At 57.6% G+C, this 24108-nt stretch overlaps 2 protein-coding genes across 18 annotated transcripts; one reads left to right on the forward strand and one right to left on the reverse strand.

The window, feature by feature from the left end:
• Positions 1–3395: 3395 nt before the first annotated feature.
• FHIP2B (FHF complex subunit HOOK interacting protein 2B) lies at positions 3396–16663 on the forward strand. 17 transcript variants are annotated; one of them, XM_070261210.1, is made up of 19 exons: positions 3424–3528; positions 6173–6337; positions 6543–6671; positions 7389–7467; positions 9513–9685; positions 10229–10333; positions 10429–10551; positions 10777–11001; positions 11105–11301; positions 11605–11713; positions 11908–11984; positions 12327–12516; positions 13041–13186; positions 13287–13415; positions 13585–13675; positions 13888–14031; positions 14386–14526; positions 14722–14822; positions 15049–16663. In XM_070261210.1, the coding sequence occupies exons 5-19, from the start codon at positions 9563–9565 to the stop codon at positions 15185–15187; spliced, it is 2040 nt and encodes a 679-aa protein (XP_070117311.1). In that variant the 5' UTR covers positions 3424–3528; positions 6173–6337; positions 6543–6671; positions 7389–7467; positions 9513–9562; the 3' UTR covers positions 15188–16663. The 17 variants fall into 17 exon arrangements, with proteins under 17 accessions (XP_070117310.1, XP_023491884.1, XP_023491883.2 ...); XM_070261205.1 differs by lacking the exons at positions 6173–6337; positions 6543–6671 and adding exons at positions 5181–5221; positions 14187–14273 and having other exon boundaries at positions 3451–3528; XM_014737763.3 differs by having other exon boundaries at positions 3467–3528; positions 14187–14526.
• A 1440-nt stretch (positions 16664–18103) lies between these two features.
• On the reverse strand, positions 18104–20753 carry NUDT18 (nudix hydrolase 18). Its single transcript, XM_023636126.2, has 3 exons — positions 20465–20753; positions 19401–19614; positions 18104–19152 (listed from the first exon to the last, which is right to left on the reverse strand). The coding sequence occupies exons 1-3, from the start codon at positions 20624–20626 to the stop codon at positions 18557–18559; spliced, it is 972 nt and encodes a 323-aa protein (XP_023491894.1). The 5' UTR covers positions 20627–20753; the 3' UTR covers positions 18104–18556.
• Positions 20754–24108: the final 3355 nt, after the last annotated feature.

Consider the following 24108-nt stretch of genomic DNA (forward strand, 5'->3'; position numbering starts at 1 on the left):
GCTATTTGTTCTTTATGAGCCACCAGACCCGGGTGAGGGACAGGTGATGCCAGGCTGAGGGAACGCACATGAGCGAGGGTTCAGATGGGGAGGACACAGGGTTGGAGGAGGTGGAGGGGTGGCACACACGCTGCCCTTGCCCCAACCCTGGGCCACACAAGCAGGGGCTAGTCTAGCAGGATCCTGGCTGCCTCCCCTCCCTCAGGGGCTGTGTGATGGTGGCACGGAGGAGGGGGCAGAAATGCACACTCTGGAGCCTGGAAGGAGAGCCAGCGAGGAGGGGAGGTTGCTCTGCTGCCTCCACTGAGGCCCTGAGGCCAAACACACAGCAAAGGTCAAACAGACGTGATTGTCGAGGATCAGGCAGGGAGCACTAAGGAATGGAGAAGTGATGGATGAAATCTAGCAGGAGCGACTAGTGGAGGCCGAGAGAGGAGGGGGTAATTTGGTCTTCGTTGACCTGGCGAGGCCTACCAGGGGAGGTAGACATGGGACTGGCCTGTCGCAGGGGGTCAAGATTTTATTGGAAGATCAGGGGGACTTTGTGGTGGGTGCTCGGGGAGGGGCCGGCCTCACCCAGCTGGAAGAGAACCTAGGTGCGGGCGCGTATAGAGGCATGCCATCAGCAGGAACAGGTGAGCCTAAGGCTGGAGCTGGGAACTGAATCAAGTCTCCTACCTCGGGGGCGAGTTTCTAGCCCCTTGGGCTGAAGCAAAAGCAAAGTGGGTAAGAATCACTGAAATGAGAGCGATCACTTTCAACTGCAGTTCTGTTACATCTGCAACATTGTGTTATCCTTTCAACAACCTGTGAGGTCAACAGGACAGGTGGCTTTAATTCTTTGAGCGAATGAGGACACTGTGAAGTAGACATTTCATCTGGAGCCTGAAGCTACACACAGCTGCCAGTGGAGAAGGAGCGCACAGCTGCCTCCTGGAGGGCGGCAGGAGAGCAGTGGTCCGAGCCGGGCACTCAGCAAGTGCTTTACCCTGTTCTGGCACAAGGGGCACAGTGGTGGCAAGGCCAGCACCCCCGCGTCTACAGAGCGTCTACAGGCTTGGTGCTGAGCAGTGGACATGTCTGTAGTGGGGCAGACTGGATGTTCAGTCCTGGAGGATTTTAAGTTCCTGAGATTTAGACAGACTCAGAGTAGAGCTGGGCCCTAAAACCAAACCTTAGGGAGAGACTCCGCACGCCTTCTCCCCAGAGCGCGCGCACACACGCAAGACCCTGGTGATTATTTAGTCCAGTAGTTTCCAAATATTTTTAGTAGCAAAACTGTTTGTAAAAATTAGAGCTTACTATTATGAGTTGAATTTTATAGTTATTATGAAAATCAATGAGAACAAAGAAGCTATGATGACTAAAAAATAAGCTTTGATGAAGAAAACAGCTTTAAGTCGAGGGTTACAGATGACAGTTGCCCTTCTATCAAGGGCAGGGTCTAATTTATTACTGTATTTGGTTGCACAGTATGGAGAAAATCCTGATTCACACAGATAAGTTGTTACAAAATTGTGGTGGTTTAAACACGTGTGCAAATCGGTTCCCACTCCTGTGGAGCGGGGTGGCCTGGCGGCGTCTGCGTCCCCTCTCCTTGATTCTGGGCTAGCGACTTGCTCATTCCAAACCGTTGGCTCTGCAGTAGCCTGCTACCTCCACTTAGGCTGACAGCAGGAGACACTCTATTCAAAGGTCTTCTCCCAAACGAGCTCCGTGGCGGCAGGGTTTAAACCCATCAGTCAGTGGGCTCACATACTTTTGGCATATAACACATATAAGTGTGTCCACTGACTTTCATTAGAGCTTTCAAAATAAAATTTTAAAAGCAGGCAAATAAAAGGTTATGGATTCCTGATGCGCTTCCCCCATGCCCCAGCGTTCCCTGAAGCACGCTGAGGGGAACACTGATTCAGTCCAGGGGCCGCTCCCCTCACCCTTGAGGCAGGGGGCCCAGGAAGGAGCGAGCCGGACTGCACACAGCTCTCCCACGTTCTGGGTTAATTCTCAACACACAAACAGGCTTGTTTCTTCCCTTTGTTCTCAAAGATTTTGGCTTAAAAGCCTCCTCCTCTCCCAGGGCTCTTCACCAGGGCCCGTGTGCAGGTGAACTCTTTGAAAACGTCTATTTTCCCCAAGCGGCAGTGGGAGAACTGCGGTCCCGCTGAAAGCTCAGCCTGGCTCAGAGGAACACTGGCCCTAGCTAGGTCCAGAGCCCGCCCCCTGGGCTGTCTGGACGCATGCTCTACTCCACAGCACACAGCCAACTCTGGGCACAGCGCTGTCTACTAGGCCTCAGCCTAACTGGTGCATGGGGCCCAAAAGGCAGGGCTGGTGCAGCAAAGCCCTGAGATCCCACAGATCTAAGTCCCACAGGTCTGTGATAGGGGCTACCCGCTTCCCTGGTGGGACCCTTAATGCCTTACTCTCTCATCACATGCTGTCACCGGTCAGCAGAAATACCTTTTGAGCAGACATCAGCCCTGTCCTGAGCAAGAGTCTCCTTCCTCTATGGGCAGGGAGGTGAACGGGGTCGGGGACGGGCTTTAAACTGGCAGAGTTGGCTGCTAGAAAGCCCCATCCCTAAGGCTGGTGCTCTGTACATTCCAGGAAACCCTGCTCTTGTTGAGGGGCTGCCTGTGTAATTCTTGGCAGTAATTTTCCCCGGTGAGCTCACCTTCTGTTTCTTTCCTTGGTGAGGCTAAAAGGGACAAACCGGCCAACTATCACTTCCTCTCCCAGGTCTCTGGACCAGCGCAGTATCCACTTAAAGGAACAAGCCACGAGTGCAGTTAATTTTTTTTCCCCTGAGGAAGACTGGCCCTGAGCTAACATCCGTGCCATCTTCCTCTACTTTATATGTGGGACGCCTGGGACAGTATGTCCTGATGAGCGAGCATAGGTCCGCGCAGGGAATCCAGGTGGGTGAGCCCTGGGCTGCCAAGCACAGCGTGCGAAACTTAACTGCCGTGTCACCGGGCAGCCCCGTTAATTTTAACAATGTACTTTGTTTAAACCAGTCTAATATATTACTGTGTCCACGTGTAATCAATAGAAAACATTAGAGAGGTATTTTACCTTCTCTCTCTCTGTCCTACGTCTCCAGAATCGGGGTGCACTTCACACTCGGCACATCTCCAGGAGGCCTGGCACTTTCAGGGCTCGACAGCCCCACGTGGCCAGTGGCTGCGGGGTTGGACAGGGGGTGGCGGCCAGAGACCCACGGAACCCGCACACCTCCTCGCTCCTCACGGAGAACCTCCCGGTCCCACTCGCCTGCTCCAAGGGTCGCTCGCTCGCGGCCCCTGACTCCCAGGGCCCGCGGCTGGAACGCGCCCCCCGCGGCGGCGCCCCGGGCCCCTCGGCCTGCGGGGCCCGCGCCTGCTCCCCGCGGACCGGGCCGCCGGCCCCGCCTCCCTGGCCGCGCCCCGCCGCCGCCGCCGCTGCTGCCGCCGCCGCCCGGGAGCCGGCCCGGCCGCCATCATGCTGAGCCGGCTCGGGGCGCTGCTGCAGGAGGCCGTGGCGGCGGTGAGGCCGGGCGCGGGGGACGCGGGGTGCGGGGCGGGGGCGAGGCCGGGCGCGGGGGGCCCGGGGCGGCGGCGAGGCCGGGCGCAGGGGGCGGGCGGGCGCGGGGCGCCGGCAGGGCCCCCAGGTCACAGCGCCGCTCCGGGCCTCCTCTCCCTGGTCGCGGCCCTACGCTCAGCGCGCCCGGCTTCCAGTTGCTTCTTTCCCAGTCGCGCTTACTCTGCGGATCGCTCTAGCTCCTAACCCTTCTCCCCAAATTGCTCCCTGTTTCTTTTCCTGCGCCCCGAGTCCCTCCCAATTCCCAAGCTCTTCTGTGTTCTGCGCTAGAATGCTCCCTTGTCACCCAATAGTTTCTTTCCGAAATTCCCCCAAAGTCCCCTCCCCCAGCCTCTGTCTGCCTTCCTGCTCCCCCATGCTCCTCCCTTCCGGGTCACCTGGGCTTAAAGAATAGCTGCCCCTTCCCCTCGAAGGAGCTCTAGGCGACTCCGAGACCTTGCTCGGCGCAGGCCCCGGCTGCCTGGCTGGCTGGCTGGCTGGCCGGCCGCGGCCCCAGGAAGGGTGGACGTAGAGTCCAGGGGTGGATGGGCGCCTAGCCCAGGAACAGCCTGTTGCAGGGTACAAGCGTGGCTTCCAGAATGTTGTCACGCCACACCAGCCCGAGCCGTTCGACCCAGAGGCAGGAGAAGCTAGCATGGTGGGGCCTGGTAGCCGTGTGGGGAAGAGGAGTTTGTGTTTTTGCCGTTTTCTGTTGGGGTTGAAGGCTGGTCAGAGGGGGCCCACTGGGTTTCGCTTCATTCAGCAAGATGAAAGCGCGGTTTACATAGGGTAGGCGGGGTGCCCTCTATTTAAAGTAACCGTGCCTGGAATCCCTCTGTAAAGATAACTATTCCTCTTTGTCTCGTCCTATGAGCCCTCCCCCTAGTCGACCAGTTTAGTGTGTCAGATTCTCTAGGAAAAACTATCTGAGATCCCACCCCTTCCTCCAGACACCCCCCCCACCCCCAAAATCAGCTTCTGCGAATGAGAACAGTCTCAGCTGTAGAGCAAGCTTGTGAGCAGTGAGAAGCTTCTGCTCCTTCCACCTCCTCTCCTCTCCCCCAGCCTTGCCCTTCCTGCTGTCCAGGAGCCTCCGGGCATCGCATGGGGAGAGGTTCCAAAATGCTCTCTCCTTCCCCTCCTCCCTGTCCCCAATCGAAACAACTGTCATCTTAGAAAGCCATCTGCCAAGCCACTTCATACCTCTGGGGAAAGCTCCTCACGCAAGGAGAGTGGACGGACAGACAAGGACTGTGCCCCAGCCCTGGGAAGTCAATTTCTGATGCTTCCACTGCGGGCATTTCAGCATCAGTGGCTGGAGGAGGTGGTGGTGGTGAAGGGAGATCTTTTAGGCCCCTCAGAATATAACGTATAGATGATGCTCTAGATGTCTATCTGGTCCCATGGGAGGTCAGGAGAGGTGGGACCCCCTCCTTCCTCCCACCCCCATATGTTGGGCATAGGTCTTCCCCAGACTGGGTCACCAGGTTAAGACCCCAGCAGGTTGCCTGACTTTTGTTAAGGAAGGAGAGTGCTCCTTCCTGCCATCTCTGACAGAAAAGCAGTCATTATGCTTCTTTCAAAAAGTAATATCTTTAAATGTAAATCATTTGGTACAGCTCTTTTGGTCTGGAGTTACAGAAGCCAATTACAGATTCAGGTAAACTTATGTCTCTGCTTTCTTCTCACGGTCTCTGCTGGCTAACCTGTGTTCTCCTGTTTCTCCTGTTTTTACTGGATTGTTCTTTTTTGGTTTAAGCCCAGCTTGGGTTTTAGGAGACTACAGATGTGTTCTGAGGCTAGAGGAGACCCCATCACAGAACAGTGAGATAATCCTAGTGCTGATCAAGGGTCAGAGGCCTTTCCAAGAGACAGGAACTGTGGAAAGGACGCCTTGGGAGTGGGCTGACGTGTTTGGGAACTATTAATGAGTAGTCGCTATGCACAGTGCCCTTGAGGGGCAGGCGGAGATCTGGAACAGAGCCCTGGCCCGCAGGGGGCGCACCGTCTAAGCCCACAGTAATAGTATCACAGAGAACGCGATGAGGCGCAGTTGTCCCGTGTGGACAGTGTGTTTGGCACGACTGTGGGAGGTGCCGCTCCAGTAAGGGTCCTGACCCCCACAACTCACTGTGAAAGGAGCCAGGAGTGCCCCAGCAGCCCAGTGTCGGGGGGAGTGTTGCCAGTCCTCTGGTTCAATGTGATTGCTTCTTCCTCCTGTTGTAATGTCCTTCTAAGCATTCTGCCTGCCTTCGTCTCCTACACCCAGCTGCCAGCTGACTCTTCCTAAAACACTACTCGGAAGTGTCGTTGACCTGCTCCCTACTGCCTGCAAAAGAATATCCTGACTTCTTGGCTTGGCATTCATCTTTTCTTTTTCTTTCTTTTCTTTTGCACACTTGTCAATCCATCCTTGCCCCAGATACACTTTACAGAGTTCCTTCTGCAGGAAATGTCTTTCCTTCATCTCTAATTGTTGAAATCAGACCCTGTTCTTCAAGGTTTCGTTCCAGCATAACCTCAGTAAAGCCTTCTCTGTTCCAGCCTGTGAGATGTGACCCCTCTTTTCCCTGAGGTCACTTTCCCCCTCTCCTGTGTCTTCACACTACAGTGAGGGTGGTCGTATTCGCATCTCCATGCACCGGATCTAAACCATCCTTGCCTTGCTCGTGGTGTCTCGTGTAGTGGCTTGTGCATGGAAGGCACTGAGAAGACAGTCACTGAATAAACTCTTTGAGGAGTAGGCACTCGGTACTGTGGTGGAGGACAGCATGAGGTTAGAGAGACGTGTCCAGGAACCTTGGGGAGGGCTTTGTGGAGCTGGTGGCCCTTAGTGGGACCTCCCTGGGGACTGTTAGCATCTGGAAGAGTGTAGGGGACACGGGGCCTCCTGGGCAGAGGAGCGGCCTGAGCCAACACCGGGAGGGAGAAATGAGCATCTGTGGGTAGGGACTATTTGATTATGCATTTTTCTCCTGCAGACATTTACTGTGCAAGGAAAGGCAAGAAATGCCCTTTATTGGAGACGTTTTTTGGGAAAGTGGTACTTAGCAGTTCAAGGCCAGTTCTAGCCAGAGCGTGGAGATGGAGAGAGCACTTCTGAAAAAAGGGTGAGGGTTAGGGCTTGCTCGTAGCAGAGTCAGAATTCTCTGGTGCTGATAGAAGGAGCCAGAGGAGGTATGGAGAGGAGCAGAGCTGGCTCAGAAGGAGTTGGGGTGCTCAGCCTGCGGCCTTGGACAAAAGATGCAAGCACATGACGTGCAGGGCGCTGGCTTGATATGTAGGTGTTGCCCATCTGGCTGGACTGGGCCTGTCACGGCCTTGAACACAGATTTTTGCAGACTCTCAGATTGAGAGGGAACTGAAAGCTTTGTCTTTGCCACGTTTCCCATCTGTATCATTTTGATTTTGTTGTTTTTGGGGTGTCCTCCTGTTTCTTTTGTGTACCTTTATTATAGCATAACCATGTTGTATTGAAATGATCTGTTTCTGTGTCTGTTTCCCCCAACAACATTCATGGCTCCTGCGGGACAGGGGCTGTGGAATCATGGCATGTAGCAGGAGTACAGCATTTCCAGGAGGGACGGGGGGTCTGGGGACAGGTGCCAGGAAATTGTTGGCAAGATATGGAGACAATACAGATGTGTCCTAGAGAAAATGTATTACTTTTTCCTTTGAGAACTGAGGATCATAGTCCCTCCTCCAGGGTCCAGCACTGACTTGACACTCAGTTGGTGGTGGAATGTCTGTTCTGATGAGTGCCAGGTGTGGCAGAGCCCACGATCACCATGGCAGCCACTTAGGTTCTGTCTCTGTTCTCTCTGCAGCGGGAGCCCAGCATCGACCTGCTGGGGGCCTTTGTGGAGCACTGGAAGGGCATCACACACTACTACATCGAAAGCACAGGTGGGGCCTCGTGTTCCCCAACCCCGGGGACCCCTGCAGGGCGCAGGGAGGAAGGTGTGGGCAGGGTCACCATGCAACTCAGAGGCACAGGTGTCCTGGGGAAGGTGACATCCACTGCCCAGGAGTTCAGAGTGGGGGCTGGCCCCATCCACCCTGACCTTTTGAGAGAGGAGCTGTGTGAATGAGTGTGGGGACAATTTGGTTAGGGGTCTCACTGGCCTGACTCCGTAAGGCAGAGGTTGAGCTCCACTCACCCCCAGCTTCCAGCTGGGTAGAGTGTCCAGACCTTCAGTCCACAAGTGCCTGTGCCCAGGGCTTACTGATTAAAAGAAAAGAACTTGAATAAGTTCTTCTTTTCCCTGAGCCAACTTAGAGGGCATTTCCCTTGTAGTGATCTGGGGGAGGAAGGGAACAGCCACCACAGCGGCAGTGCGTACGGGGCCTGGGTCCTTGTCCCCTAGCTGAAGCCTCAGAGAGCCAAAGCCTCAGGTCACCTGGGCCCATCAGGATCGCTCATGCAGGGGGCGGGATCTGATTGACTGCTGGTATTGGTGGCTACACACTGGTTGCCAGGTAACCCTGTCCTGGATCCGTAGCTTTCCACCTCGTGGTTCAGACAGGGGTTTGATTCCAGCCTACCCCTTTCCTACAGGCTTTCTTTCCAGCCTGAGCCAGCCCAAGAAGTTGAAAAGTGGCCTTTGGGGCCCTCTGAGTGTTCTTTTAGACCAGGTTCCTCAGTCTTGACACTGTTGATGTTAGACTGGATCCTTCTTTGTTGTGGGGGCTGTGGGGAGCCTTGTAGGATGTTTGGCAGCAACTCTGACCTCTACGCACTAGATGCCAGCAGCACCCTTTCCCCATCGTGATAACCGTAAACATCTCCAGACATCGCCGCCTGTCCCGGGGGCAAAATCACCCCTAGTTGAGAATGACTGCTTGAGACTGGACATTTTTTTTTTTTACTGAGATATAATTGACATATAACCTTATATTAGTTTCGGGTGTACAATACATTGATTCAGTCTATGGATATATTGTGAAATGATCCCCACAGTAAGTCTGGTTAACATGTGTCACCTCACATACTTAGAAATTTTTTTTCTTGTGATGAGAACTTTTAAGATCTGCTCTCTTAGCAATTCTCAAACGGGATACAATATTGTTAACCATAGTCGCCCTGCTGTACGTTACATCCCATGACTTATTCATCTTATAAGTGGAAGATCTCTTGACAGAGAGCCCCAGTGTACCAGGAGAGTAGGGAGAGATCCACAGCTGACTCGGGTCCGCCTAGGACTTCACCAGGGCCCAACTGTTAATTTCCAGAACGTTCCCTAGACCCAAGTGCAGGTGGAGGAGGCGGGCTGCCTTGCTCAAGAGCCTGTGCTTTCAAGAAAAACTCGGAGGTGCTCCACGGCCAGTCCCCTTTCTTTACAGAAATGCTGTACCCTCTGAGACTCTGACTGAGAAAACCCCACTCACCAGCTTCTCTCTTAGGACCTCGGCACAGCGCAGCAGGCTCGAGTCTGAACGCATGGTTGTGCACGGACTTTTTTTGTGCTTTTTAAAAATAGGCTCTTGCCTTCCGTGAGTGTAAAAGGGACATAGGCAGACTCCAGGAGGTTATCTGTCAAGAAGCAACTAGAAAATGGCTTCTAAATTATATGACAGAGACCCCTGAGCCCACAGCTTCTCACTCAGGCCCAGAGCTGGCCTGCAGCCCTGGAAACCTACCTTTCTGTAGGCCCCAGGGTTTGGAGAGAAAATGCTGCTGCTGCTCTCTAATAAAGTGCTAGGGCATGCATACACTCTCAGTCAGAGAATTGTGTCCTGGGCCTGGCCAGGTCTTTTGTCTTTTTAAATATAGAGGCTTCAACTGTAAACTTCCATTTCCTCTGCGCTTTGTTTGAAGCAAACTGCTAACCTGGCCTCGCTCCAGGTTGCTCTCAGCCTCCACGCTCCCCGACAGCCCCTCGGGCTGGACCCCACCAGGGCGGAGTGCCCCTCTTCACCCCACTCACCCTCATTGTCTGAATCTCCGTTAGATGAAAACACCCCAGCCAAGAAAACAGATATTCCCTGGCGCTTGAAGCAGATGCTGGACATCCTGGTGTACGAGGAGAGGCAGCAGGCAGCGGCCGGCGAGGCGGGGCCCTGTCTGGAGTACCTGCTGCAGCACAAGATCCTGGAGACGCTGTGCACGCTGGGCAAGGCTGAGGTGGGCAGGACCCCGGTGCCTCTGGAGCCTTCCTCCCTGAGCCAGGGCCCCTGGGCTCCAGGCTCTGCTACCTGTGTCCCTCCCAGTCTGAACACTGGGGCGGGGTGGACACAGATCGGGGGGTACCTTGGCTGTGTCTCCTAGAACTTCCCACCACCTCGCGAGGCTTCTGGAGTCCTGTTCTCGCTGTCGTTGAGGTTGAGGAAATGCTCCCTTTCATTCAGTCAGTATTCGTTCAGCAAAGACTTACAGAGGACCCACCACGTGCCAGGCTATGTCGTAGGCGCTAGGGACACAGCAGTGACTAAAACAGACAGAAATCCTAGTTGGGAGGCAGGGCAGTCAGAGCCACATATAGCATGTTCCACAATGACCAGGTCGTGGAGGGAAACAGCAGGAGCGGGTGGGTGGCACAGGGGAGGCCAGTTTCAAACAGGGAAGGACGAGGTACCCTCCTAGCAGTGCTGAGGGTGGTCGTGCCCTGGCTCTGTGGGGGGCGAGCCGCAGGGCCCGCTGCGCCTCACCTCTGTCCCCGGCCCTCAGTACCCGCCAGGCATGCGGCAGCAGGTGCTCCAGTTCTTCAGCAGGGTGCTGGCCCAGGTGCAGCACCCGCTCCTGCATTACCTCAGCGTCCACAGGCCTGTGCAGGTGAGGGGCCAGGGAGCCAACGAGGGGGTCTGGGGCTGGGCCCCTCTCTTCCCTGCCACCCATTCCTCTCTGTTTCTATCCTGCTCCCCTTCCAGAAACTTCTCCAGCTTGGTGGGACAGTTCCTGGATCCCTCACAGAAAAGGAAGAGGTACAGTTCACCACTGTCCTCTGCTCCAAGATCCAGCAGGATCCAGACCTGCTCACCTACATCCTGGAAGTGAGCATCTCTGTGGGGAACAGGAGTGGGAGGTCCCAGACCCCAGGGCAAGCCCCCGCTTCTGTGGAGGCGGAAGGATGGAGCAGGTACCAGGGGAGGCAAGCAGGCAGCTTCCTCTCCAGCTCCATGCTGAGGCCCTGATGGCCAGCACGTCCTGCATTCCTAAGGGGACATCCTGGGGAATGGTCTCCACCATGACGTGGCCTCATCTGGCCTCCTCTGCAGGGTAAGATTGTCAGTAGGAAGAAAGCGTCCAGAGAACCCTCCGCCCTGCCTAGAGAGGCAGCCAGCGTCAAAGACAAGGAGCACCCCCACAGCAAGGCTCCTGACAGGGCTTCCTGTGGGACCCGGGCCTTGACCACCCAGCTGCCTGCTGAGACCCAGGAGCCAGATGGAGGGCCTGGGGAGGGCAGCCTGATCACCTCCCTGATTGGGCTGTGCAAGAGCAAGGTGCTAGTGCCAAGGCGGAGCGGGCAGGGATGGGGCGGGCGAATTGCCAGGAGGGCCTTGGGGGTTCAGATGCATGTCCTGGAGTTGTCCCTCTATCCTTTAGAAGAGTCGGGTGGCCCTGAAGGCCCAGGAGAACCTACTGCTCCTGGTGAGCGTGGCTTCCCCGGCAGCCGCCACCTGCCTGGTGCAGAGCAGCCCTTGCTGCCCTGCAATTGTCGAGCATCTGTGCCGGCTGTACCGCTCCGTGCCCACCTTCCTGGACCCTGCGGACATTGCCACGTTAGAGGGCATCAGCTGGAGGTAGGCGCTGGCCGGGGGAGGCTGGGCTACATCTTTCTGCAGTGGCTAGAAACCCCACCTATCCTCTTGCTTTCCAGGAGGCCTGGGGACCTCTGCTGGCCACCCTGTTCCCGAGGTTAAGCCCATCCCCAAGGGCCTTCTCACCCTCAAGGGAAGCATCACTTTTGCTTCTGCCCACACAGCCCCCAGTAGAACTGGACACCCTCCCACCCTGCAACAGTGGTTCCAGGGCAGAGGGAGAAAAGGCCCACCTTCCAGACATCCCTGAGGCAGGCCTCACAGCCCCTCCCGCCTCTCCCTCAGGTTACCCAGCGCCCCGTCTGATGAGGCCTCCTTCCCTGGCAAGGAGGCCTTGGCTGCCTTCTTGGGCTGGTTTGATTACTGCGACCACCTCGTCACAGAGGCACACCCGGTGAGCAGGGGGTGGGTGCCCCCGCTTCACCCTGCTTTCTTGGCCGTCTCCACCTCGAGGGCTGAGTGGGTCTCTCAGGAGCCAGGCAGGGCCCAGCGTTAGCAGGGACCCTCCGCCTGTTGTGTTAGACGCTGTGCAAGGACACAGTTATTTCTCAGCAGAAAATGTGTTTAAGGCGTGCTCTTTGGTGCCAGGTGGTTGCAGATGCCTTGGCAAAGGCTGTGGCTGAGAAGTTATTCATGGAGATTCTGCAGCCCCAGCTCCTGCACGTGTAAGTTTATGTCCAGTTCCCTTGGGTGCGGCCATGGTCTGGATCAAACCACCCACCCCACCAAGCCCTTCCTGTCTCTAAGGCCAGGCACCCCCTTGCCCAAAGTCACATGAGTGTGTGGGCTCCATCAGTTAAAGTTTGCCAGGTCTGCCCCCTTGATACACATGTCTCCGAGCCATGTGGGCTAACAAGGCCTCCTGCCCTTGGACTCCAGGACCTCAGGAGGGATGGGGAGTGAGCAGAGAAATACCAGCCATGCTCCTTCACTCCTCACTCCTCTGGTCTCTCCTCGCCACCTGGCTCTGGGCACCCCGGGCCCCACGCCGTGCTCTCTCCACGTAGGTCTGAGCAGAGCGTCCTGACATCCACCGCCCTGCTCACGGCCATCCTGCGCCAGCTCCGCCCCGCTGCGCTGCTGCGGGAGGCCGTGGCCTTCCTCCTGGGCCCCGACCAGCAGGCCGCAGCCCCCGAGGACAGCCCCCGCACTCTGTGCTCCCACCTCATCGGGCACTGTGACCATCTCTCTGATGAGGTGAGCAGTGAGGGCCCTTGTCTCTGCCTGTTCCCACCCACCCTTGCCCAAGGGATTTCCTGAGAGTTTCTCTCCATTTTCCTGAGCTTTCCAGGTGGTTCTACCTTTGAGGCATTGAAACTCCCCCGGCTAAAACAGTGACGCGGTGATTGGTAGCCAGACTGGTTTTGCCACACAGTAATTTTCTGTGATCACATACTTGTGACGGCGCTTAATATTTTGCAAATTGCTTTTATATTCACTTTGCTTGTTTGAGGCTGACAGCCCCTCTGAGTTAGATGAGGCCCATATTCCGTTTTCCAGACTTGGAAACAGGCACAGAGAGTGGTATGCACATCAAATTAGTAATGGAACTGGGGCCGGCCAGACTTCTGTTCCCAGACCCCCCAAAACCTGCCACCTTAACCCCTGGCCAGGGGAGATGACCCCTCCAGGGAGACTTTTCTTTCTGGGTAAGCAATTCCCAGGCACCCCTAGAAGCCAGGGTGGGGAAGAGCTGTCCTGCTGACCCTTTCTTGCCCCAGATCAGTGTCGCCACCCTGCGGCTGTTTGAGGAGCTGCTCCAGAAGCCCCATGAGCAGATCATCCGCAGCCTGATCCTGTGCAACCTCGAGGGCCGCCCATATGTGGCCCGGGGCTCACCGGAGCCTGAGAGTTACGAGGACACCCTGTAAGTGAAACCCGGCACCTCTGGGAGGCCTCGGGCCGCTCAGGACCCAGCCTGGCCCTCAGCACCTCCAGACTTAGCCGTTCACCCTTCGGTGCCACAGAGATCTGGAGGAAGACCCCTACTTCACTGACGGCTTCCTCGACTCCGGGTTTCAACCCTCCACAAAACCTCCCCCAGCCCCTGCCACCAACTCAGATGGCAGAACAGCAGTGACCGAGATCGTCAACAGGTAGGAGCAGGTCAGGAAGGCTGAGCCTCTTGAGTTTTGTTCCATCTTTGGCCATAGCCTGGATGGGGTACAGCCAGGGTGGGAGTGTTCCTTCAGGGCTGGAGATGGAACAGGGGAGAGCAGGGTGGCCCAGGTGGGGCCCCTCCATACCTAAGGTCCTGTCTCTCAGTTTCCTCTGCCTAGTTCCTGAGGAAGCAAAGACCTCAGCTTTCCTGGAGGAGACCGGATATGACACGTACGTCCACGATGCTTACGGACTGGTGAGTGTGGAGGTCTCTGCCAGCACCCGCTGCCTGTCCCTCAAAGCTGTGGGATTGATAAACTCCGCCTTCTCTCTCTGTGCTCTCCTGCACAAGGTGCTCTCAGCTCTGGCCAAGAGCCCTGAGCCCATCCTTCCTGTGTGGCCCCTCTGTGGGTCCTCTTGACCCCTGACCCCTGGGCCCGCCTCCTCAACTCTTCCCTCCTGTTTCAGTTCCAGGAATGCAGCTCCCGAGTCGCCCCCTGGGGCTGGCCTCAGAGTCTCACACCCTTGGACCCCCATGAGCCCGAAAGGCCTTTCTTTGAGGGTCACTTCCTCCAAATGCTGTTTGACCGAATGTCCCGGATTTTGGAACAGGTACCAACAGGACTGGGGCCCACACCACAAGGCCAGGGCCCACAGGTGCAGTCCAGGCTGGTGCCTCCAGCATCCTCCAGGAGAGCAGGCCTCAGCCACAGGGGTCGAGTCATGTTTGGCTCTTCAGCTCCACAGTCCCCCGCCCCTTTCCCCAGGCAGGAGGCCCCATCTCGCCTCTGCTTTACACGCCCGAACACGTTTTGGCCCTCAGCCTCAGGGAATCCATGACACATTCGCATCACGTGAGTCTCCCACCCCCACACACGTTCACACTGGCGAGGCGCCTTGATGGGGGAGTGCAAAAATGCTCGCCACCCCTGCCAACCTTCGGCTTGTCCACCATGTTCCTTACAGCCATACAGCCTGAACCTGCAAGTGACCTCAGTCCTGTCCCGGCTTGCCCTCTTCCCCCACCCCCACATCCACGAGTACCTCCTGGATCCCTACATCAACCTGGCCCCTGGGTGCAGGAGCCTGTTCTCAGTCCTTGTCAGGGTAAGGATGCCTGGACCAGGGAGCGTGCCAGTGGTGGAGGCAGCAAGGGAGGGCACAAGGTCGGGAGTTGGGGGCTGTAGAAGTGAGCACCCCTGCCAGCACTAGGGGAAAGCACCATGCAGCACCCCCATGCAGCAGCAGAGCCAGGCTGGGAGTCCAGTGGGCCCCCTTCAGTCCTCTCTTGTTCCTCTCAAGGTGATCGGGGACTTGATGCAGAGAATTCAGAGGGTACCCCAGTTCCCAGGCAAACTGCTCCTGGTGCGCAAGCAGCTGATGGGTCAGGTCCCTGGGGAGCAGTAAGTAACTGAGGAAGTGGGTGCCCCAGGAAGAGCCCTGCGGTGGGAAGATGGGGTGCTTTGGGGCGGGGAGAGGCACCAGGCTGGGGGCAGAGGAGGGCCCGTTGCTGAGCTCTGTCCTCACTGAGAGGTGTCTCCCACTGGGTCACACCTCATGGACACTGGCATGTCACGATAGGCAGCTCCCGCTGCCTCCCAGCCATGACCCCCACACTCTCTCCCTCAGGCTGGACCACCAGACCCTCCTTCAGGGCGTGGTAGTACTTGAGGAATTCTGCAAGGAGCTGGCTGCCATTGCTTTTGTCAAGTTCCCCCCACATGGTCCTCACGTGCACCTCTCCCCACCCTCAGAAGGGCATGTCTGAGCCAGGAGCATGGCAGGAGGAGAGACTCCTGTCTGCATCTCTGCCCAAGAGCTGCCTCCTATCTGGCAGTGCCACTGGTACTGTCTCCTCTGCATCCCAGAGGCCTCAGCCTGGGAGGCTCCCAGGCTATCTCAAGAAGACCTTGCCTCGTTGGGCACACCAAGCTGGGCTTTAGGGGGTGGGTCTCCAAGATACCAGAAACCAAGGGGCATTCTTTTGAGATATCCTCCTGGGCAGAATGGTGTCCTCAGGGCCTTCTCAGGGGAGCTGGGTGATGGCCAGGTGAGCACCCAGACCCTCTGTGCCTATCACTTGCCCCTACAGGCCATTTGTGGCCGGGGCCAAGACCTGTGACTCAATGCCAGGGGCACGAGGTGGGGTGAGCTGATGGCTCTGAGGCCGATCAGTGCCACAGGCCAGAGAGTTGGGGGCATGGAGCTGCCTCTGCCACACTAGGTACCACAGTTGCTGCTGAGACTTGACGTATTTTCTCCTGTCTTGGCTTAACCCTTGGGGAAAGGGCAGTGGGCTGCAGGGGAAGCCCCCTCTTCCTGGAGACTGTTGCAAATTCCCAACCGCCTCATGGCAAATGCCCAAAGATGCTCCGCACCCAGGCGGGGGCAGCTGCTAATGAGAGCCCTGATGCAGCTGCAGCCAGGGCAGGAGAGGGCCTGGGGAGCTGGGGGCTGGGTGCCAGGCTCCCGCTCCAGCTGCTTTCTCTCTGGCGCCTTCTGAACCTGTCTCAGCAGGTCCACACACCTGGGCAGAGGGGCTCAGAGACCGGGAGGCCAGGCCTCGCCCTCAGCATTCTGCCAAGCCCCCAGTGTTCTCAGTGGAACATTCTTCTAGGGGAGCAAGGGAGCTCAGGGTACAGATGAGGCCGGGATGCCCAATGACAACAGGCCCCCAAGGCCTGGATGGGAGCGGCTGGGGCACAGGCAGCCAGTCATGGTATTCTCCCTGCATGCCCTCCATGGCCAGGGCTGCCACCCCACCCGGCCCGAATCTGTCTCGACCTGCAGGAACACACAGGTGGCGCCAGGCATTACCTCACAGCAAGACTGCAGTTGCTGGCTTGGCTCCTGGGCAAGGAGGAGCAGGCCAGAGCCCCTTTCGCTTCCTTTTCCTGCCCATGCCGCTTGTAGAAGCTGGCCGCAGGTTGCCAAGAGGTGACATGAAAGAAAAGAAACTCAATGACTTCTCTCCTGCATTCCTCCGAGCTGGGGAGGACTTTGCTGCTCTGAAGGACACCGAGCATGTGCATGCATGCCTGTGTGTGCACGTGGGTGTTGGTGTGGGACAGGAGAGTGGAGCTCAGTCGGGGAACTGGGGCTGGACTCTTCGATTCCGAAGACATTTAAGCAATGTTCAAGCGTCCAGGAGTCACACATCCTCCTTCCTCGATGCCTTTCGTCAGCATTTGCACAGTGTCCCCCTACACAGCATGGCAATAAATGTGGTTCCGTGGACACAGCCGCCCTAGTCTCCACCCTTCGTGTCTTTCTGCCCAGGGCTCCACTGCTAATTCGGGCCCGTCTTCTGCCCCAAGGAAGACAAATTAAATTCCTTTTCCATCACTAGAGCAGAGGGGGGCCATGTATTGGGGCTGGTAAACAGACAGGCTCTGGCAATGCAAATCTGATGTTCCTCAGCGCCTGCCAGGACCAGCCCCTCTCTTGGCCAGACAACACATTTTCTGCTCAGCTTACCTACAACTCAGAGATATGGTGAGGGAATGGGCCATCTGGAGCAGCTCTATGCAAGTCTCATTTTTAGGTGCTCATGTTGTGAGTTGTATGACTGCTTTTGTGGTGAACAGTGAGCCTGATACTGTAAAAACCTTGTCCCTAAATATATGGGGGTGGGGATCCTCTGAGGGGGTCACCAACACTCCAGGGCAGGGCAAGCTGAAGGCTCAAGAGAGGGCTGATCAGTGGCTCTCCCCTGGGTGCACGTGAGCAACACTTCGGTTGCTTTTTAAAATACCAGTGCCCTGGCCCCCCCCCCCCACCCCCTCCCCGCCCCGCACCAGTTAAATCGCATCTCAGGGGTGGGCCCAGAGTTATTTTTAAAGCTCTCCAAGTGATTAATTGGGCACCTAGGGTTGAAAACTACTATAGACTAAATAATAGAAGCAAAGACCATCGGTCTTCGATGTGGTTATGGACTGGTGGGCCCCTCAGACACGTAGAGAAGTGAGCCAAAGTGAGGGCTTGCTTCCATCATTTGGAAGATGCCCTCCGAAGGGAGAAAAGGATTCTCACCACAGCCCCAGAGGCCAGAAAGACAAGATGGCAGCCCAGACAGGGAGGGAGGGGCTGGGAGGGGCCTGTGAGGTGACCTGGTCCTTCAGTGCCAGAGTGGAGGGCACTTTGCCTTGGAAGGGAAGGCCAGTCCCATGTTTCCCTGCTCGGGATCAGAAATCCATACGTGAGAGGCAGTGAGTAGCACACAGTATTTGTTCATTTCCTTTGATTTTACCTTAAATTTTCATAAAGTTCTTCTTTTAAGAAAATAATTCCTACTATGATTAAGCTGAACTGAGGGGAAATAAAGGGTTTGGGTCTGGCTTGAGCTAGAGTTGTAACAAGGCAGAGGCAGGAGCCTGTGGGCCCCAGGAGGGACACCAGGCAAGAGGCAGGGCAGCTCCTCGCCCAGCGGAAGCTTGTCCTGGCCTTCATGCTGCTCAAACCTTGGAGGGGCTAGAGTTGTTTTCTCTGGGGATGTGGTCACATCCCTCCTTGGCAGGCAAGAGGAAGGGAGCCCCCATGGGCTGGGGCAGGAAGCCCACCTGCCCATCACCTGCACCACAGCTTGTCGTCTCAGAAGGCTGTCGTCGGTGAGACAAGGGGAGGAGCTTCTCAGGTCCCCTCCTGCTCACCTCCTCCCCACAGAGACATTCAGGCCAGGCGGGAAGGCAGAGTAAGCAACACCCATTTACTCAGCAAGGGGCCCACTCCCTGGGAGAGGCCTCCTCCAGCACCTGCTCCACATTCTAAGTGCCTGTGAATCCGGATGTAGAGCTTTACCAAGGCAGGCAGACCCAGGAGATGAGGAGTAAATGCCATCTCAGGTTCAGAAAGTTCTCACTGCCCCTTAGGGAGCAGTGCCCTCACTGTGTCCTCAGGGTAATTGGGTCCTTGAGCTCTGGACTCCTTGCTTGGTGAAAGGCACTGTCCCTTTTGGTGCAATATAGGGACGTGCTCCACAGTGAGGAGAGAGGGAAGTCCCCCTGAGAGCCAGGAGAACCACCCTGCTCCCAATGTAACAAGATCTCTGACTGCCAACCTCCTGCCTCCCTCCGAGGAGGCAAAGCCATGGTGGAGGGGAGCACAGATGCCCAGCTCCGTGCCCACTGATGGCACCTTCCTATATGTTGACCGGCACCACAGATGATTCCTGAAGCCTCTGTAAGAGCTGGCTTTGTAGGTCTTCCTCCGTCACCTTCCACCAAAAGTAGCTCTCGCCCCGCACCTTGGGGGGCTCATTTTGGATGCCTGGATTCCGAAAAGCCACCGTCACCAGCACATCCAGGCAGACACCATCCGTATGGTTTTTGCCCAGGTGTTGCAGTCCAAGCAACCCCTTGGTCTCCACTGCCAAGTGCTGCAGGGTCAGACATTCCTGCAGCAGCCGCAGGACAGCCATCTTGATGCTAGCTCTCTGCTCCACAGGGGTGAAGCCACAGGCAGTGATGGGCAAGTGAGGCATCCCCACTGTGCCCACCAATACCCACACTGTCTGGACACTAGTAAAGGTGGCCACGAGCCGCTGGCAGACCAGACTGCAGGGAAGCTCCTGGGGCAGAATGAGAGGGTGCCTGGCTCGCTGGCGATGCTGGGCAGCTAGCTCTACCAGGTGCAGAATGTCATGGGCGCGCAGCGGGGTGGGCAGGGAGGTTCGTGGGTACCAGCCAGCCTGCAGGGACTCTGCATCTGCCTCCTCAGAAGTCTTGAGAATTCCACCTGAGGGAGATGTGGGGCATGGGGTGGGGAAAAGGGTTTGTGTTGAGAGAAGCGCTGGGCCTGGCACAGGAAATGGCCACCCAGGCATTCTAGCTCTGAGGCAGGGGGAGGCCCTGAGTGAAGTCCTCAGGCTGGAATTCGGAGATGCCGGGCTTGGAGCAGCCAGAATGGGGGCTCATCTCACCTGAGGACAAGCTGGGGGAAAGGTCAGCTGCCCCCTGCCCACACTACCACCAGTTGGGCCATACCTGTGGAGCGAGCAAGGAAGACAAATCGGATCCAGGAGGGGCCCCGCTCCTCCACGGTCAGCAATGTCAGAGGCTCACACTGCAGCCCCGCCTCCTCCTTCACCTCCCGCTGCAGCGCCTCCACGATGGTCTCCCCTGGCTCCATTCTCCCTGCGGGGAGGTACCACGACCCACGGCACTCTTTCTTGGCCTCCTGGATCAGTAGCACCTCATCCTGAGGGGAGAGAGGATCCTCACCCCACCACAGCCTGGCTGCGAGCTCCCGGGGAGCAGCACAGCGGCAGGCTTCCCTTGTCCTGGGGCCACATCGTATCTCAGATACAGTCGCCCAACGCCCCCTTCCCTGAGGACACCTTCAAACGGTTGAGCCCTCGGGGGACTAGCCCTTGTGTGGCTGGGGGCTGCAGCTGTCTCGCTCTGTAATTCATCCCTCTTTGCATTCAGACTTCCACTTTAGAAAGGGGCTGAGTGAGACTCCTGGGAGCTGCTTCAGGGGCTGGGGATCAGGCCCCTCAGTGAAGCTGCCATGTGTCCTGTACGATTCGTGTCTGCATGTGTCACTGTGTATCTCTCACCTCCGTCCGCGGTTTACAAACTGCTTGCGCCCGGTCCCCACACTGGGCTTTGAAACATGCCCCAACCCCCTACAACTCCTATCCACGGCCCTGGCCCCTTCTAGCTGTTGTTCCAGCAACTCGTACAGGGATCAGCACCAAAAAGAGCATCACAAGGGGGTCAGAAAGTCAGTGTAGGTGCAGGTTGTGCCATTACTGCCCACGGGACCCGGGCGAGGTCTCTGAAGCACTGGACAGATATTTAAGAGAGCCCACTCCGCAGCGGGCATTGCGCTAGACTCCGGGGAAAGGAAGAGGAATAAGACAGCCCTCCCCTCCAGGAACTGAGGCCTAGGGGGACGGGACTAACAGGCTCCCGGGCCTGTTTCCTCCTCTGCATAAGCGGACAGTCGCAGGGCTGGGCCTCACAGGATGTAAGCGTAAGTGAGAGTGCTTTGCAAAACTGGGAAGCGCCACCCACGCGGAGGTCCTCTGCCCCGCGTCGCTCACCTGCTCGTTGAGGAACACGGCCAGCACCACGTAGCAGACGTTCTTCCGCAGCCGCGCGGGCGCCAGCGGCTCCCCGGCCGGCCCCGAGTCGCAGCCCTGCACGCGCAGGCCCCGGCCCGCGAGCACGGCCGCCAGCGCCCCTGCCAGGCCTTCCGAGGCCATGGCGCCCCGGGGAGCCGGCAGGCGGGGCGCGCGGTCGGCGGGCCTGCCCCTCCCCGAGGCCGGCCGGCGCGGGCGCGGCGGAAGCGCTCGGCGAGCCGGCCGCGGGGAGGCTGCGCGCGGCCGTGGCCGCCCGGATTGGCTGGTCCGCGGCAGCCGGCGCAGGGCGGGGCGGGGCGGGGCAGGGCCGCACGGGGCGCCAGGCGCGCGGCCGAGCCTCGCGGCCCCCGCCCGGCAGCTGCTCTCCCTCGGCCCCTCCCCCCCCGGTTGCCTCCCCGCGCGATCCGGCCGCCGGCCTCGCTAATTCCTCCAGCGAGCGCTTGTCTGCGCGGGTTCCGACGGTGACGTCATCCCGCCTACAGGCTGCGGAGCGCCGCAGAGTCCAACGACGGTGACGTCACAACAAGCCCACTGACGTCCCGGAGGCCCGGGGCCGCGGCTAGGACCCACTGTCCGACTTCTGCCTTAAACGTACCACGGCATTGCTTGAAATGATCACTTCCCAAATAACCTTTCTTCACTAAAAATGTACTGAAATGTCACCTCCTGCCTTGGAGGAGATTCTGATCTAGTTGGGGAGGTGGACAAAGACATTGAATAAAAAGTCAACTCAGGGTTATAAACCAAGTGCTAAATGATCGGCTTGGGTAGGGGGTGTGACAGGCGCTCGAGGAGGGAGGGAGCGGGGCTGGGATGGTCAAAGCGTGGCTGGCGATGGGAGGAGGGGATTTGGGACAGAGAGAGGGCCTGGAAGGCACAGGCCCAGCCCTGGGTCGGTGTCCGGCGGGTGCCCCGCCCACTGCACGTCCCACGCCGGCTCAGGGCCCTCCCGCTGCAGACTGGGAGCCTTCGGAGGGCAGGGGCGCCTGCTCCTTTCCCTTTGCTGCCCACACCCCAGCTTGCAGGCCTGGCGCACTGAGAGCAGGGTGTGGGTTGTTTTGGTCAGCTCCTGCTTCTCTCCCAGCCTGACCTTTCCTCTTCCGAGCTTCCTTTAACCTCTGCCCAGGACATGCAGGCAAGGCCAGCTGGAGTGAAACTGTGAAGCCAGCAGAGCCTGGCTTTCTCATCCCCAGTTAGGTCCCTGCTTTCCCTCCTGGTGGCTTTGTGCACCTCCCTTCTGGGGGATAGCGTCTTGTGGAATAAAGCGTTGGACTTGGAGCCGGATGCCCAGCCCTTCTCCCTAGCTGGCTCTGTGCCCCTGGATAAGTTGTGGGCCTCAGTTTCCTCATCTGTAGAGCAGGCTCATAACAGCTCTTCCCTCCTAGGGTTGTTGGGAAGGTGAGACGTCATGGGAGGAGCTCTGTGGATTGTCCAGCATAGGCCACCATCACCAGACAGCCCACCAACCCTGCAGGCTGGGCCTTCCCACCCACAGCACTTGTTGCTACCACACAAAGACCCACTTTAGTGACGTTTGCCTACGGGGCCGCCATGGAACTAGCCTGTACTCTCAGAAATTCTAGCCACCGCAGGTCAGCCCTTTCAGGCTCTTCTCACGTACATGGAACTGACGGCAAGTCCCTGGAGGCAGGGCTGGTGTTAGGCTGGGTGTATCCCCGGACCCGCAATCTTTAGAGGCACTTGGTGAGCACTGCTGCCCCCAACCCTATCCAAGACCTGTCACCTACCGAAACAACTGGCCTCACGGGGCTGAGAATCGGGACCCCAGGACTGCAGAGCAGCTTGTCAGTGCATTTGCTGTGTGTGCGTGTGCGTGTGTGTGTCCCCCTCGGTTTTCCCATCTGTGAAGTGGGGAGAGCATTGGTCCCAGCCTCCTTTCTGCCTCCCGGGGATGATTTGAGAGAGAGTGAGGTCATGTCTGGAGAGGGCTCTGAGCGCCTCGGAGGCGGCCTAAGATAAACACCTGACAGCCTGGCTGCCTGGAAGAGCAAAGAGGCAACAAACCACAGCTCCGCTCCCGCCATCCCCGGGAAAGTGCCCCTCTCCTGTTAAGTGGTGAGGAGCACAGAGGCACCGCAAAAGCCCCTTGTAAACTGTGAAGGGCTGCACAGGCAGAGGGGCCTCGAGGGGTGTGCCCAGCCCTTGCAGGAGTGCCGAGGGAGACAACAGAAAGTAGAACTTCTCAAGGCAGCATGAGGAAGAGCGCACACCACACTGACACAAGAGAAGCCCTGAGATAGAACAGGAAAAGCTGGGGGCTGCAGGGGGCGGGGATGGGTTGGGGTGGGGTGGGGGTGATGCTGCGATAGAAACCTCCAGAACCAGAAACAAAGGAAGGTCTCCGTCAAGTTTGCTCTGCATCCTCCATTCCCAGAGAGGGAAGTTCGCTGGCTGGTGGGGGTGGCTGCACAGGTGGTAGACAGGAGTGGCCAAACTGGTGGGCCATGCTGTCCCAGGCTCCCAGCACCCTTGGGAGCAGCCTGAGCCAGCTGTTTCAGGGCACGTGGACACGCATGTGCAGGCTGGCACGTGTGCAGGAACGCAGTGTAGGCAACCTTGGGAACAGGGACAGGGACTGGCAGGCAGGGTGAGGCACAGGTGTCTGTGACACTGGAGTCATTTACCAAGCAGCAAACCCTGTCCCTTGACAAGGTAGGAAGGGTGAGGAGGGCGGGAGCCCGAGGTACAGGGAGGAGGAATCTGGCTTCAGCGGGCGCTTTGCCACGAGCTGGCTGTGAGGGAGCCCCATCTACCCTCTAGGCCATCTGCAAGATGCAGGCACTGGCGAATACTGAAACAGAAAAGGGTGTTAGTGGAAGACTGGCGAAACCCCAGTAAAGTCTGTTGCCTAGTTAATAGTTTTGTGTGGATATCAGTGTCTTAGTTTTGATCACTGTGTGTGGTATGTAAGATGCTAACAGGACAGAAACCTGGATGAAAGGTAACTGTGAACCTTCTGTATCTTTGTGACTTGATGGTAAATCTAAAATCATTTCTAAATAAAAAGCCTAAAAAATATACTTTATAAGAAAAAAGAAAAGGGCAGCATTGGATATACCCTCCCCGAAGTCACTTCTAGCTCTGAAGGGTGCATGGCTGTGCTATCCGGGCCAGTGACAGGGGCTGGAGCCAAAGGCGGGCAGTGGGGGTGCTGGGAGGAGCAGAGGCCGGAAGGGCCGGCTGGGCGGTGGTGAGCCAGCTAAGCCTCCATGAGGAAGAGTGCCACCAGATGACCCACACCGAGTCTCAGGGTCAGTCCCCACCGGGACTGGCTTCATTCCCAGGTCCTGTCCTGGAACGTTTGGTCCACCTGCTGTTTGCAGTGTGCCCTCAAGGGCGCTGTGACCCACCATGAAAGGGGAGACAGCAGAGAGGTCTCTTGGGGAAGAGAGAGACCCAGTGACCTGGACATCCCCATCTTCCCACAGGAAGGACCCCGTCTTTGGAGTTCTGGGGTGACATCAGGACATGGCTCTATAAGGTGAAGTGTAGGTAGGGATGGGTCACTCAGGGCCACTTGGAACCTGACCAGCCGTGAAGTGCCTCCATTGGAAGGAGGAGGACAGAGAGGCCAGCAGGCCCGT

The sequence above is a fragment of the Equus caballus genome, chromosome 2 (assembly GCF_041296265.1).
Source record: "Equus caballus isolate H_3958 breed thoroughbred chromosome 2, TB-T2T, whole genome shotgun sequence".
NCBI classification, from domain to species: domain Eukaryota; kingdom Metazoa; phylum Chordata; class Mammalia; order Perissodactyla; family Equidae; genus Equus; species Equus caballus.

Coding starts and splice junctions, on each gene's coding strand:
- NUDT18 (XM_023636126.2), bottom strand. CDS start 20,626: ATGGCCTCGGAAGGCCTGGCAGGGGCGCTGGCGGCCGTGCTCGCGGGC. Junction 19,615..20,464: donor CCGTGTTCCTCAACGAGCAG/GTGAGCGACGCG, acceptor CTCTCCCCTCAG/GATGAGGTGCTACTGATCCA. Junction 19,153..19,400: donor CTTCCTTGCTCGCTCCACAG/GTATGGCCCAAC, acceptor CATCTCCCTCAG/GTGGAATTCTCAAGACTTCT.
- FHIP2B (XM_070261203.1), top strand. CDS start 5,132: ATGCTTCTTTCAAAAAGTAATATCTTTAAATGTAAATCATTTGGTACA. Junction 13,676..13,887: donor TCCACGATGCTTACGGACTG/GTGAGTGTGGAG, acceptor CTCCTGTTTCAG/TTCCAGGAATGCAGCTCCCG. Junction 14,527..14,721: donor TGTTCTCAGTCCTTGTCAGG/GTAAGGATGCCT, acceptor GTTCCTCTCAAG/GTGATCGGGGACTTGATGCA.